The sequence below is a fragment of the Diachasma alloeum genome, unplaced genomic scaffold (genome assembly GCF_001412515.2).
Source record: "Diachasma alloeum isolate Michigan unplaced genomic scaffold, Dall2.0 Dall_scaffold_00319, whole genome shotgun sequence".
Classification (NCBI taxonomy): Eukaryota; Metazoa; Arthropoda; class Insecta; order Hymenoptera; family Braconidae; genus Diachasma; species Diachasma alloeum.
Genome location: NW_021680458.1, coordinates 339,592 through 355,244, shown reverse-complemented (window position 1 = coordinate 355,244; position 15,653 = coordinate 339,592). Strand labels below are relative to the sequence as shown.

At 41.4% G+C, this 15,653-nt stretch overlaps 1 protein-coding gene across 1 annotated transcript; it reads left to right on the top strand.

Moving 5' to 3' along the window:
* Positions 1-2,095: 2,095 nt before the first annotated feature.
* Positions 2,096-2,880, top strand: LOC107040119. Its single transcript, XM_015260064.1, has 2 exons — positions 2,096-2,659; positions 2,740-2,880. Exons 1-2 carry the CDS (start codon positions 2,096-2,098, stop codon positions 2,878-2,880), a joined length of 705 nt encoding a protein of 234 aa, XP_015115550.1.
* Positions 2,881-15,653: the final 12,773 nt, after the last annotated feature.

Below are 15,653 nucleotides of genomic sequence, written 5' to 3'. Positions count from 1 at the left end.
TGGGGAAGCACTCCATTCGTGCCTGTAGGACCACGAAGACGTGCGTTGTGTGTCACAAGCGTCACCACTCGATGATCCACATCACACGCCCTCAGAATGGTCCTCTGGAGACAACCAGACCAGTTGAAGTCTCAAGATCAGTAGTCTCAGTCTGGTACTTGTCCTATACAGTCCGCTGTTCCGGGGCCTTCATCAGTCCAGCAGTGATCTTCTCAACCAACGACTTCATCGACAGCGACTCCGGTAATTTCAGAACGTTCTCTACGGCCGTCGCTGTCCAGTGATTCTCCATCAGTAGCATTATCAGTTCATGAATTGTCATCTCAACTCAGACCAGGTGTTCTTCTCGCAACAGCGCTAGCTTCTCTCGTTTCAGAGAATGGATTTTACTGTGAAGTTCGGATGCTGTTGGATCCTGAATCTGAGTTATCATTTGTTACAGATAGTCTTGCGGTAAAGCTAGGTTTGTTGAAGTCTCCAGCTTTGCTACCTGTCGTTGGTATTGGTGGATCAAGGTCATTCTGAAAGGAATTCTCTCAGTTCTGTCTGACGTCTCTGCACTCAGACAAACATCTTCAGATTAAGGCCTACATTCTTGACCATCTCATATCATCGTCGCCGTCGTTCTCAGTCTCGGATACTCAAGCTTGGGGCCATCTCGAGGGACTGAAGTTAGCTGATCCGAAATACATGGAGCCAAGACCTATTGACCTTCTCATTGGCGCGGATTTCTTCGGATCAATTGTGGAGCCACAGATCATCAAGGGGCCTTCAGACTCCCCTATAGCAATGCACACTATCTTCGGTTGGGTGGTACTAGGACCTACTTCAGCGGTGATTCCAATGGTGGCCAGCTCTAATCACATTGCAGTCAGCAACGAGGAACTCTACGACCTTCTCACATCGTTCTGGCTGCAGGAGGAGGTCCCAAAAGCCGGGGATAGTGATCTCACGAAAGAAGAAGCAGAATGTGAGGAGTTTTTCCAGCGCACCCATTCACGAGACAGCTCAGGGCGCTATGTGGTTCGCCTGCCTCTTGCACGTTCTCCGACAGAGCTTGGCGACTCTTATGGTCGGGCTAAAGCGTGTCTCTCCAGCCTGTTCCGGAGAATGGAGAGGGATCAACGGACCCTTCAGCTATATAGTGTTTTTCTCAAGGAGTGTTATGCGCAGCAATTTGTCAACGTGTTGTTGCTCGGATGAGGAGGAAACCAGGTGAAACTCTCGTGGATGCACTCAGCCCTGATGGCATCGAGGCAGCTAGGCTGTATTGGGTCAGAGCCACTCAGGCTCATTATCTGCAGTCGGAGTACAGCATGATCTATTGTGGTCAACAACTTGGAAGATCTCATCCGTTGACCAAACTGACTGAAGAGATTGAAGTTCTCTAACCTGCACCCAGAGAGTAAACAACAAGCGATCGTCCCTAAAGATTCCGAGCTGGCTGAACTTCTCATTAGGGACTCTCATCAGCGAACGTTGCATGGTGGAACTCAACTCACGTTGGCACATCTCAGGAGGTCTTACTGGATTATGAGAGGAAGAGCGCCAGTAAGATCCTTCATTCTCAAGTGCGTGGAATGTGCCCGCCAACGTGGAGTACGTGCTCAGCAACTGATGGGGCAGCTTCCACCGGCATGTCTGTCTCCAGGTCGTGCTTTCTCTAACACTGATGTGGATTACNGGATTATTGGAGGAAGAGCGCCAGTAAGATCCTTCATTCTCAAGTGCGTGGAATGTGCCCGCCAACGTGGAGTACGTGCTCAGCAACTGATGGGGCAGCTTCCACCGGCATGTCTGTCTCCAGGTCGTGCTTTCTCTAACACTGATGTGGATTACGCCGGACCAGTGTCGATCAAGACGTGGAAGGGGCGTGGTCATAAGACCTAAAGGGGGTGGTTAGTGATCTTCGTGTGTATGGCCACGTCTGCTCTCCACTTGGAAGCTGTCACAGATTACTCTGCTGATGGGTTTATCGCTGCCTATCGGAGATTCGTGAGTCGTCGAGGTCGTTGCAGGAACCTCTTCAGTGATTGTGGAACTAATTTCGTTGGTGCTGACAAGGAGCTGAAGAGGTTGTTCTCCGCTNAAATAGATGTGTATAAGAGACAGACCTGGGGCCCCTCATTTTGGAGGAAAATGGGAAGCAGCGGTCAAATCAGTGAAGTATCATCTCTCTCGAACGATTCGGGATACTACACTGACGTTTGAGGAACTCTCTACGCTGCTTACCCAGATTGAAGCCGTGCTCAACTCCAGACCTCTACAGGCTCTCTCTGAAGAACCCGACGACGTGTTGTGTCTCACTCCGGGCCATTTTTTGATTGGAGAAGCTCCAATAGCTCTACCGGAACCTTCCCTGGACCATCTCAACGTTGGACGGCTCTCAAGATGGCAACTGATTCAGCAGAGGCTGCAGTATTTCTGGATGCAGTGGTCTACAGGATACCTGCTGCAACTTCAGACCATCTTCAAGTGGCATCATCCGTCCAACGACATTCGCATCGGCTCTATGGTTCTGCTCTCCGATGAGAGGTTCCCGCCAGCGAAGTGGCCTCTAGCTCGGGTCACAGCTCTACACCCTGGGAAGGATGGTCTCTCCAGAGTTGTGACCATCAGGACAGCAATGACGACATTGACTCGGCCGATCTCCAAGCTGGTTCCGTTGCCAATCTCTACCAGCTGATTTTGAAGCTGGTCTCTGTTGACATTGTTGATCTTCTCTGTTTAGTGTTTCAGGCTCTATCATGGCTTTCTCGAGAACCTGGTCACCAACAAGTTGCTGACGGGGGGAGAATGTTGAGGCTTCAGCCTCACGTCACGGCAGGTTGGTCCGCTGACCACGAGCGACAGCACCTTCTGGACACGGACTTGGGTTAGCGACCGTGTCCAATTAATTGGGACCGACGACACCTGCCGCGACACTTGGCCCATCTCGTCACTTCCGCCGTCTTCTCCAATCGCCTCGTCACAAGCGTGCATCGTGCAATTCTCTAAGCCATTAAATCGTTAATTTATTGTGAACATCTCAACCGTGAAAATTCTCTAACGTCTCTCGCGTCAATTATTACTTGACAGTGATTATTTTTTTGTAAATATTTTTAACGAGCTGTATATATTTTATAGGAAATATATATTTTTATTTGTGACTCTACCCACGCGCACAGTGACTGTTATTTTATTGTGAACTTCTCTACCTTTCCCCGAATCTCGGCTCTCTATCGGTTTTGTTGACTAATTCTCGCCGAAACAGTCAGAAATTTAAGATAAACGAAGTCTTGTTTGCAGATGCTCTTCAAGCTAACTTGGTGTCATTAAGACGATTTGCAGAAATGCGTCTCGCGATTTATCTAGATGACAAACGAATAGTCATTTTCAATCCAGAGTCAAACGAATTATTTATTTCCGGTGTGTATAGAAAATAAATACTGGATAGTCGAGTTGGAAATAAATGAACAAAGTCAAGTCAATAAAAATGTACAAAGACATGTGAACAGAAGAGTTATAGTTAACATGGTAGATAATAATGCAGAAATAAAAAGACAGATGACTAGAAGTGTTACAGCAAGGTTAAATGAAGAATCAAACAAAAATAATTCAATTGAAAATAATGACAGGAGCAAGGATTTGCTAAACGAAGTTAAAAATAATGAACTGGATGAGGTAGAGACTAGTGAAAGTTTAGAAATTGAAATTGTGTCTAAACCGGCTCTTGATCAACATGTACAATCAAACTTTGATTTTTCAATTTCAGACAGAAATTTAAATAATGCAGATGAAATACGATTTGAAACTAGTACTGAAAGTTTTGATACCTTTACAGACGAAAAAGATAAAATACAAGGAAATTATAAAGCCTTGCTGTGGCACGCCAGATTTGGACATGCGTCAATAGCGTATCTCAAAGCCATTCAATTAAAATTTCCCAATAATAAAGAATCAAAGGATGTGATGTTTGACGAGTCCCTTTTGGATTATGAGGTTTGTATGGCGTCAAAATTTAACAGATTGCCATTCCCCAAAGTAAGAAATCGAGCAACTGAACCTTTGCAAATAATACATTCTGACGTGATGGGACCAATAACCCCAGCCTCACATCCGAAAGGATACAGGTTTATATCAGTATTCATATATGACAAATCCAGATTCGCCATGGCGTATCCAATGAAAACTAAAAGTCAAACTGGTCAGTGTTTAGAAATGTTTATTAGGAGTGATAGAAATCTACTGGGTCATGATGCGAAGGTTTGTTATCTTAGGTCAGATCAGGGTACTGAATTTACTGGAGGTCAGACAATCGAAGTGTTGAAGGATTTGGGTGCAGAGTTACAGTTGGCAAGTCCTGACACTCCTGAACATAATGGGGTCGCGGAACGGTTTAATCAGACCATTCAGAAAAAGATTCGAGCGTATATGTTTGATGCGAAATTACCAGAGCACATGTGGGATCTGGCTCTGTCCGCTGCTGTATACGTGTACAATCGAACTCCTCACAAATCAAATGAGATGAAAACACCACTGGAAGAGTTTGCACCAGGACATAGTTTCGAAATTAATCAAATTAAAAGATTCGGCAGTTTAGCGTACATGAAAGTCCAGAGGAAAACTGGACCGAAATTCAGGGCAGTAGGTATGAGGGGTGCCTTGGTAGGATATATACCTACGGGTTATATTCTGCTAAGACCCGAGGATGGAAAATTCTGTGAAAGTAGATATGTGAGATTCAATGAAAAGAAAGTCTATAGTGATAAATATGGTGGAAGTGAAATTGAGGTTTCTCCTGATGCTCAAGAAGTAATAAATAAAAGTGATTGGTTTGTAGTCTTTGATAAGAGTGAGAATGATCTGGAAGGGGTATTAAAATCGGAGGGAGTATCTAAGAGGAAAAGAGGTAGACCTAAGAAGGTACACCCAGGGTCAGAAATAAAAGAACAAATTAAATCATCTAGCGAAAGAGATCTCCCGAAATTACCAATTGATGAGAACTTGAATTCAGAATTACTTTTGGCGTGTTTATCACAGGGTGAGGATGAAATAGGCTTGGACAATTTAACTGACGAGATATGTCATGCTCTTCTGGCTGACATAAATTCAGATCCGATAAGTTTTAAAGAAGCTATGCAAAAAGTAGACAAGAATGACTGGGCTGCAGCAGTAGAGGACGAGTTAAATTCAATGGATAAAAATAAAGTCTGGAAAATCGTAGATAGACCCATCAGTAACAAAATAGGTCAGAAAGCTAATATAATTGATTCAAAATGGGTATTTAAACGTAAACTAGAAGCAGCCGGGAAAATAAGACATAAAGCCAGACTAGTCATTCGAGGGTTTAAAGATCGAAATGTTAACGAATTACGAGAGACTTATGCACCAATATCAAGAATGAATTTGGTCAGGGCCGTATTTGCAATTATTAACAAATATGATGTGAAACATGTCAACTAGATGTAAAGACGGCATTCTTAAATGGTGAAATCGACGAGGAAATTTACATGGAGATTCCTGAGGGAACTCCACATTCGGATCTGGATAGGAAGATGAAAGTCTGTAAGTTGGAAAGGTCTCTCTATGGACTTCGAATAAGCCCAAAACGTTGGAACAGAAAGTTCACTGAAGTTGCTCTTAGCGTTGGTCTTGTTAACTCTGATCTGGAGCCTTGCTTGTTTACTTGGAGTCTTGATAATAAACTTTTGGTCTTGCTGTTGTATGTCGACGATATTGTAATGGCAAGCAATGATAAAAGTAAACTTGAAGAAGTTAAAACAGCCTTGAGTTATGCATTTGAAATGACCGTGTTAGGTGAACCTAAAGAATTTTTGAATATATCAATTAAACGCTATCGCGCAAGCGAAATTCTTAAACTGAGTCAAGAACATTATGTACAGAAATTATTAATTAAATATGGATTTGAGGATTCCCATCCTCAAACAACTCCAATGTTGACAACACAGGCGTCTAACCGCGAGCGAAAACAGAGAGAGCATTATGTTGATAGTGAGATTTTTGTTCCACGAAATGAAAAAATGAATTGTCCATATAGAGAGGTTGTTGGTTTCGAGAATTCCGCCACCTGTACGAGATTTCACCGTAAGATCGGAAAACTGCGAACTTTCGACCAAGTAAATTGTAAGGAGAGAGAGTAACGAGGGTGAGTAAATAATTTTAAGAGAGAGAGAATCGCGTCATATTCCCTCCCCTGAAGGTTAGCACCCCTGTCGAAGGGAGATGCAACATTCCTAATCTTTAGCTCGAATCTTGGATATCGATCATCAGAACAACCGGACATCAACATCCGCGGGGGAATAACGTTCGATTCTTTAAAACCAGTAAATTTACGTGTCGATCCACGATAAAAACGAGTAAAAATAAAATATTCAGTTGAATTAAAAACAAATAGTTAAATTTTAGATGTGTCGAGGTAATTTCCAGTTTAGTTTCGGATTGAGGGATTACGGTTAGAGTCATTACGGTTTAGGTAAATTTACAGTCAAATGTATTTACCGGTTGAATAGATATTTTGTTAGTTTCGCAAATTCTGAGTGGAACGAGTCTCCACCGTGGATCGTGGCCGATAGACTGAGCCTCCCGGTGAGATATCGTATTTCCGTTGAGAGTTAGTTGGTGATTATCGAGGTTGAGCTGAAACGCTCACGCTCCCTAGCTTACGCGTTTCGTGGGGTTATTGGGCTCACTGGTACGGTTGGAAGACCCTGTGGGTGAATTTAGGCCTCTCGCCTGCATGGATTGCCATGGCCCATTTTAGATTTACGGTTTTGTTAGAGGTGATTCCCCCATAACTCCCGGGAGAGTGACAGCTACGAAATATGCACTCACTCAGTGAAAAGTGCATTCGTGTTGATAAAAGGTGAACAACCGCCTATATTTTCCCCTCAATCCGAGTTTCGGTCGTTTCGTTTAGTAAATTCCGGTTAAAATTCAGTTTCAAACAATCTTCAGTCAAAGGAGATAAAGTGCCAGCCACATAAAATTATAAATTATCTTAAGACTCCATATTTGGAGTTTAAATTTGAATTAACGTCCCCGCGCGCGAGTTCCCACCGACTGCAGAAGTAACTCGCCGGCGACGGTTTATACGGTGCCTCAGTCGCCCGTCGTCACACGAGAATCTCAGTCGAACGCTGGAGTCAGCCGCAGTTCCGCCATCGTCCAAGTCGCCGCGCTTTTGGAGAAGCTAAGGAAAAGACGCCGAGAGGACTCCCGTGGAACCTGGATTGGAGGAAAAATGGTAAGGATACCCTCTGACCCCAAGTGCACACTCCCAGAAGGGCAGTAGTGCAGATTTTCCCCGAAAATCCGTAGGAGGACCATGGGAGGCGAATGCACATGCTACGGCATCACTGAATGACGGCATCGTGCCCTCTCCGAAAACCCCGTATTTGTCGAACGATAAGTGCACCCATGGAGTGCACAATCGGTTCGCAAATACTCTCTCTATTCCTGGGAAGTGATTGTGTAGTGATAAGTGAGGAAAATCATGAATAAAATAGGGTTATGCGTCCATGCATGCTCTCCACGTGGTGTGGATCCAGCTGTGGTGCTGTTTTGCATGCTTTTCATTGCTCGGACGGATTGTCGCCTCATTTGGGAGCGCTTTTCGTTCCGTAGCCTTTTCCCCTGATATTTTATTTCCATAATACCGATCTCTGGTCGAATAGAAGCTCGTGGGCTCCCTATAATTGAAGCGACGCCACGAGGCTTCTGGTCGAGAGGGAATTCGAGAATGTAAACTGAGGGCACCTTGCGAGTGCCTATTCCATTTCTCGAGTTTTCTCCTTCAGTCAATATTCATCTTCTCGTTAATTCCTCGTCGCTAGCGGTTCTCGTACATGTATGGATCCCCGTACACGCCAGTTCCGGTTGTGCCGAGAGATCATACGCATTTAGGTTTTTCTCCCCCGTTCTCGCAGATATTTCTCTCTCAAGGTCCATTCGTTTACTCTCTCTCTCTCTCTCTCTCTCGAGAATAAATCGTAGTAAATCAATTTAGAATCTCTATTTATTTTGGGATCGATTTTGAGAAATGCAATAAATCACGAGACAATTTAACATAATCCACGTGTCTCAGATTTAATTAATTTTCCGATCTGGTTTTGAGTAATTTTGGAATATTTCTTTGGGTTGCGCGACACCTTTTCCTAAGACCGAGCGACCGATCCTACCCCGCTCTCCGAATTCCTCCGAGCTAGTCGAAATAATTCCGCAACCTCTCCCTTCGATTTTCCCTAGTTATCTTTAAGTCTATTTTCTTCTCGTTCCCTTTGGCTGCGGTTCGTTGATACCGCCGAAACAAAAATCAACTGGCGCCCGACACCAGTTCCTCAAAAGAGTAGCTGGCTTCTCATTTTCCGGTTATGGCATTTCTATCGTTTCTACGGTTTTCTAGAACTTCAGGGGACATCGAAGTGGAAGAGGCCGAAGGTGACACACTACGGCTACCGTTCAGTCTGGAATTTTCTGCGGGTTTAAGGTTTCGGATCCAATCCGTTCATATTAGTCTACGTTGAGAAAAATCGCCGTCACAGTAGCTTGTTATATCTGGCCAATACGACAAGACCCGATATTTCCTATGCAGTCAATGTATTAAGCAGACACCAGATCAATCCAACAGATGAGGATTGAAAAATGGTTAAAAGAGCACTGAGGTGCTTGAGAGGTACGTCTGCTCTGGGTCTGAGATATGCAGGTGAGACTGACGCGATTGAAGCATACTCGGATGCTAGTTTCGCTGACTGCAAGGGATCTCTAACAACGTGCGGTTATGTAATTAAACTGTATGGTGACACAATTATATGGAGAAGTCATAAACAATCGTACGGTGCTCTACCAACTTGCCAGGCTGAATATGTCGCGATGAGTGAAGCGAGTCAAGAGTTGTTATCTATCTTCAACTCTTTAAAACTAATTTTTTCACCCCAGTTGCCAATGACGTTGTGGTGTGACAACATGGCGGCGACGAGTAGCACAGAGATTAGTGGGAGGAATAAATTAAGACACATAATTGACGTGAAAGCTCACCACATCAAAGAATGTGTGAAGCTTAATCTGATAAAAGTTAAATGGATTAGTTCAAGAAATCAATTAGCCGACGTGTTTACTAAAACCCTGGCGTTTGAATTGCATAAACGCCAAGTTAATAAAATAATGAATGTAAATATTTAACTGCTGTTTATCTGTTTGTTTAGGGAAAAGGAAGAAGTAGATGATTGAGAAACTCCAAAGAAACTGAGGATTTAGAAGCAGTCGGGAGGGAGTATTGGAAGTGGCTCCAGCTCTGATCCTCACCTATCATATATATATGGCTAATGACACCTTTGGTAACACATATTTTTTTATTGCGCCAAACTGCGAAGCGACATTGATTTATGCTCCTTGCCAAAGGAAATCAGTGGATTATGATTATTCCCGAACTTACATGACAATAACTATAGATCGATTGCTTCGGTAACTCCTCAATGTAAGGAGGGGTTTTACGGAAATGAATACCTCTCAATTTAATAAAACAAAATAATAATGAAATTTAATAAAAACAGTAAACTCAAAGACTACATTCTGAAACCGATTTGACATGCACGCTCCGAGGTCGATCTACTCTGTTTCCACTTCCGTGACCCACTGCTCTCTCACTTCATTTCTTTTATGCGTAAGGCATCAGGCCCTGCAACGTTGCACTTAAATGAGTCACACCATCTCCGCGTGTGCCCAGCATCTCACTCACATACTCACACCCACACTATGACATAACATTCGAAAATTCTCGCTACAACTCGACCATACCTGACATTTGATCCGTCCTCGGAGCATCCTAAACATAAGTCATGCAAATATACGATATTTAGCTAAATGGAATTACATAAATGAACATAAAACATCCTTCAAACTCCATATTTTGCATTCTCTTCTTTTTCATCATAATTGAGACTCACATCTTTCCATGGTCTCATGTTTTTAGCTTCCCACACTCCTTCATACGGTCTTTGGGAATTCTGAAGCCCCTCTGTATCTGCCACTACATAGAGATCATTTCTCAAAACCTTCTTAATCACAAAAGGACCTTTGAACTGCGGAATTAACTTTTTTGAGACTCCAGGGGTACATTCAAAATTCCTCAAGACAATCAAATCTCCCTCTTCATATTCATTAGGCTTACGCCTTTTCTGATCGACATACTTTTTATTGTACTCTTGACTCTTCATGATCTTTTCAGACGCTTGCTCACGTGTTTGTTTAAGGTCACTCTGTTTATCTTCTGTCACTGTGCTCTCAATATACTCTTTCACATCGTCAATAACATTTCCTTTCTGATTAACTCCGAACAACAACATACTTGGCGTCTGACCTGTGGATTTGTTAACAGTATTGTTTAACGCAAATTCTACATCATCAATAACTTTATACCAATACTTCCCTATTTCATTGTCACTCAATTTTGCCAGCATTGGTACTAATACTCTGTTCACGCGCTCAACCTGACCATTTGCTTGTGGCGACCCTGTCGCGATCTTGACATGTTTGACATGTTTCTCCTCCAAAACTCTTCGAATTCAGCTGACGTAAAGCACGTCCCTCGATCTGAAACTACAACATTTGGCCTACTGTAGTTTTGAAAATAATTTGTGAGACAATTAATTGCCTCTTTACTCGATGTCGACTTTGTCGCATACAATTTCACAAATTTCGTAAATCCATCAACCACAACCAACACATGTTGTTTCAATGCTCGACTTTTATCAATTGGACCTACATGATCTACATGAATCGTTGCAAAAGGTACGTTACCTTTAGGAATAATGTACATATAACCCTCGACTTTCCCCGATGCAGGGGAAAACGCAATACATTTCAGACAATTTTTTATATGTGCTTGAACTTTCTCGTACATTTTTGGAAACCAATAATTCTCCATAATCACACTGCATGTTTTTTCTCTTGCCAAGTGTCCCATCTCATCATGATATTTGTAAATAACATTCGCTTCCATCTGACGTGGTACATAGAACAATAATTTACCTTCTTTCTTCCGATAAACTAAACCATTTCGCAATTCATACATCTTATCTTCTTTGCACTCCAAACCTTCGCGTATTTCTGTAATAATAGGATTTTGACCCTGACAAACTAATAAATTCCATTCCAATGGATTATCTTCAATTACCATTACAATTGAACTTTTCCTACTTAACGCGTCAACGTGCCTCATTCTAATGCCTGCTCTGTGCTCAATCGTATAATCATAATTCATTAACTCAAGGGCCCATCTGGAAATTCTCGGATTTAACTCTTTTTTCTTCAATGTTAATGCTAGAGAGTCGCAATCAGTCACAATCTTAAACTTTATTCCCTGTAAATAGACACGAAATCTCCTCAGTGCATAAATGATTGCTAACGATTCTAGTTCAAAACTGTGGTACCTACTCTCAGTATCAGTTGTCAATTTTGAGAAATAAAATATAGGATGAAATTTCCCATCTGACTTTTTTTGCATGAGGGTTGCACCGAACCCTTTAGAACTGGCATCGCAATACAGTTCTGTCTCATCTTTTCGATTATAAATCGCTAGAATTGGAAAACTCGTTAACATTCCTTTCAATGTTTTGAATGCTTCTAACTGCTCATTCCCAAATTTAAACTCAACATTTTTACGTAATAAATCATACAATGGCTTAGCGATTGATGAAAACGACTCAATAAATTTTCTGAAAAATGAACAGAGTCCCAGAAAGTTCTGCAGCTGACGTACCGTTCTAGGAACTGGGAAATTCTCGACGGCCTCAATGCCACTCTTTGTGGGCTGAATGCCCTGCGCTGTTACGTGATACCCGAGATACTCAATTTCTGTTTTTAAAAAGTGACATTTGTCCAATCTCAACGTTAATTTATTCTCCACCAGTAATTTGAATACGCGTTTCAAAACCTCAAATTGTTCTTCTAGACTCTCTGTAATCACCAAAATATCGTCCATATAAACAACAACATTATCGGCCCTTATTTCTTTCTCTAATACCGTATTTATGAAACGCTGAAATGTGGCTGGAGCCGTCTTTATTCCGAAAGGCATTCGTGTACATTCGAATTGTCCTAACGGGGTAACAAATGATGTGTACTTGATCGAATCTTCAGCAACTTTAATGTGATAATAACCGTCTTTCAAATCTAGTAAACTGAAATACTTCTTATTCGCTAATGCACTAATCTGATCCTCAATCAATGGTAGTGGATAATTGTCTCTCGCTAATGATTCGTTCAATACCCGATAGTCGACACACATGCGAATTCCTGTATTTCTCTTTTTATCCATCAACACAATTGGTGAAGCATACTCTGAATCACTGGGTCTAATATAATTTTTCTCAAGCAAAACATCTAAATGATCTCTCAATTTGTTTTTCTGTTCGTACGATAAGGGTCATGGTGACGAATGAAAAGGTTTATCGTTATTTAGTCTAAGCCTCAGCTCTTGTTTTACCAATGGCTCGACTGGTCTCTCTGGCATCCAATACTCATTCATAAATAAACACTTGAACTCGGCTCTCATTTTTACATCAATGCTCTCGTTTATATTCAAGTCCTCTGTTACCTCGAATTCGTCATCGGTTTGAATGTTTAATAATTCTGATATTGCTTCACTCTCAACAGATGGTCTCAACGATAATTTGAATTTTGTCATCAATAAATCTCTCCCAAGTAATGCCGATACTTTAATAGTACTCTCCTTTACTACAAAAATATTTACATCATCCTCAACTTTACCGAAAAGAGTAACTCGCGCTTTTACTACTCCCAAAATTCCTACAGGTGATTAATTTATACCCGTGTACTTCAATTTATTTGAATCAACCGGAAGAATCGATTCTTTATCCACAAATCTCTCTTTGATCAAACTAATCGGACTTCCCGTATCTAATTGCGTATCCAAATTTAAAATTCTCCGCGTATTACAATTATCAATCTCAAAAATAACAATCTCACGACAGTCATCTCTAGGTGCAGGCTCGTCGTAGATGTTCGTAACTTCAGGTGCTTTCTTTGAATCCTCAGATTTCGGCTTTTTGTTTCTCCAGTGGTCAGGGCACTCCTGTGCCTTGTGACCCATCTTGAAGCAGATATAACACGCCCCTCTCTCTCTTGGCTCTTTGGGGCATTCTCTGCCCATGTGTCCTCGACCATTGCAATTATAACACCTCACTACTTCTTTATCTTTGCCTTTATCTTTGTCTTTGACTGAGTTTTTTTCATTTTTCACTTCTGTTTTTGTCACTTTATTTTCAGTTTTTACACTTGCACTGGAATCATTTGTGCCACTAGTCACATTTGTGTCTTTACGATTTAAACTCTTTGTATCCCCTTGAAGAGTAATGTTCTTAAATGCTTTCAATAAATCAACTTTATCCTTGATACGTAACATTTTCGCCTGATTTCTCAATCCTCTCTCTGGAATACCTTCAATCATACACTCGATCAATTCTTCTTCGTCATCAATAGGTACTCGATCTGCTAAAATACTTTTATCATAAAAATACGAATCCAAACTCTCACTTTGTTGCCACTTGCGATTCTCAAAATCTCTCTTCCTGTTAAGTCTCGTAGGACGATGATCGAAGAAATTCCTCATAGCCTCCACTAATTCCGTCAATGGTAATTCTCTGTGCTCGGCCTTTGCGTGGAACCACTTTGCAGCTTTTCCCTTTAATTTTGTAGTCACCAATAATTGTCCCATTTGTTCATCAAGATTGAACACTCTCACAACATATTTCACTTATCTTTCCCATTCATCAAATTCTCTCCCTTCACTGAAATCAGCCAACGAATCTCCAATCGTCTTGAGAGTCGCCTTCAATGTTTGATTGGGAGTACCAACAGGCTGCTGTGGTAACCCCAACTCTTGTTCTCTTCGTAATAAATCTCTCTCACGTTCCATCAATGCAACTTTATTAGCTAGCAGCTGTCTCTCTCTTTTCACCAATTCATGTTCTTGTCTCAATAATTCGTTACACTGCAAACTGTGCCTCACTTTCTCGTTTATTTCTCTCATCTGCATCTAAATCCTGTGGATCATTTTCCTCCAGCCAATGACCGTCCGGATCATCCTCCATTAATCGACTAATTAACTCAGCTTTAGAACCTGCGACTGACAGATTCTTCTTCCTCAATATTTCCTTCAACTGCACCACTGTGAAATCGTTCGCTTCCTTCGTCATCTTGAATTTTCCTTCACTTAATTTTCTTGAAACTTAATGTTCTACCAACTTAAATGTTCTCACTTTTTCACTTGAATCGATTGATCACTGATTTGGGCACTTTTGGACTTATTCCTCAGCTCCTCCTCAATGAAAAATCCTCTCAATATTTTTATTTCAACGGAAATATCTCACTATAACTTCATTTCACTTGAACTTAATTTTTCGGATCTTTATCCCACTTCTGAATTTGTAAGGAGGGGTTTTACGGAAATGAATAACTCTCAATTTAATAAAACAAAATAATAATGAAATTTAATAAAAACAGTAAACTCAAAGACTACATTCTGAAACCGATTTGACATGCACGCTCCGAGGTCGATCTACTCTGTTTCCACTTCCGTGACCCACTGCTCTCTCACTTCATTTCTTTTATGCGTAAGGCATCAGGCCCTGCAACGTTGCACTTAAATGAGTCACACCATCTCCGCGTGTGCCCAGCATCTCACTCACATACTCACACCCACACTATGACATAACATTCGAAAATTCTCGCTACATCAAGATATGATGAGTGGCAGTTTTGGTAACTCTACATCAGTCCATATAGAGTTACCATAGTACCCACTGTCCATCATAGTTATTATATATACAACTCAATGTTATATAATGGCAGTATTGGTAACTATATAAACTTTCATGCATAGTTACCAAACCTACCACTGTACATATAAAGGATATTTGGGTGTCGTTACCGTACTAACCACTAATCTTCACATTCATTGTATATATGATTGAATGTAATATATTGGCATTTTCAGTAACTATATAAAATTCCATAGATAGTTACCAAAGCCACCACTTTACATAATAGGGATGTGCTGATATTGTTACCGTAGTGATCACTGATCATCAAATTTATCGTATATGAAGTATTCCATACCAAATGCCACAACAGCTGGCCCTCACTATGTGAGGCGAAAAATTGCTTCCCATATCATTAAGTGCTCAATCAATTGCCATCATTTTCAGGAGATATGAATCTTTAAAAGGAGGGTGATTTGCGGTGAATTTTCGGTTTTTTGATTAATTACTCCTTACCAAAGCGTCAGAGCGGAAAAAATCATTAGAGATTTGGACTCCAAACGAGCCTCCCGTACTGATTCCATAAGGACGACATTTCATTTTCGCATACCCTATATAATTGACTACAAAAATGTAGTTTCTTTTTCGTGATTTCCTGTCATATCTGATAGGAATTCCGCTGTGGCTAATATGCGTCATTCTAATTGCACGGAATACTTATCCTACGGGAGAGAAAACCGCAGCGGCGGTGGCTATAAACCCTGGAGGCACTGTTCTATGAGAATCAAATGAATAAATTTTTTACGAAGTTGAAATCTTTTGTGCAGAATGTGGTAAGAATAGCCGACCTATAGACTGGCAGTCTATAAAATG

Coding starts and splice junctions, on each gene's coding strand:
- LOC107040119 (XM_015260064.1), top strand. CDS start 2,096: ATGTGTATAAGAGACAGACCTGGGGCCCCTCATTTTGGAGGAAAATGG. Junction 2,660..2,739: donor CTCGGCCGATCTCCAAGCTG/GTTCCGTTGCCA, acceptor TTAGTGTTTCAG/GCTCTATCATGGCTTTCTCG.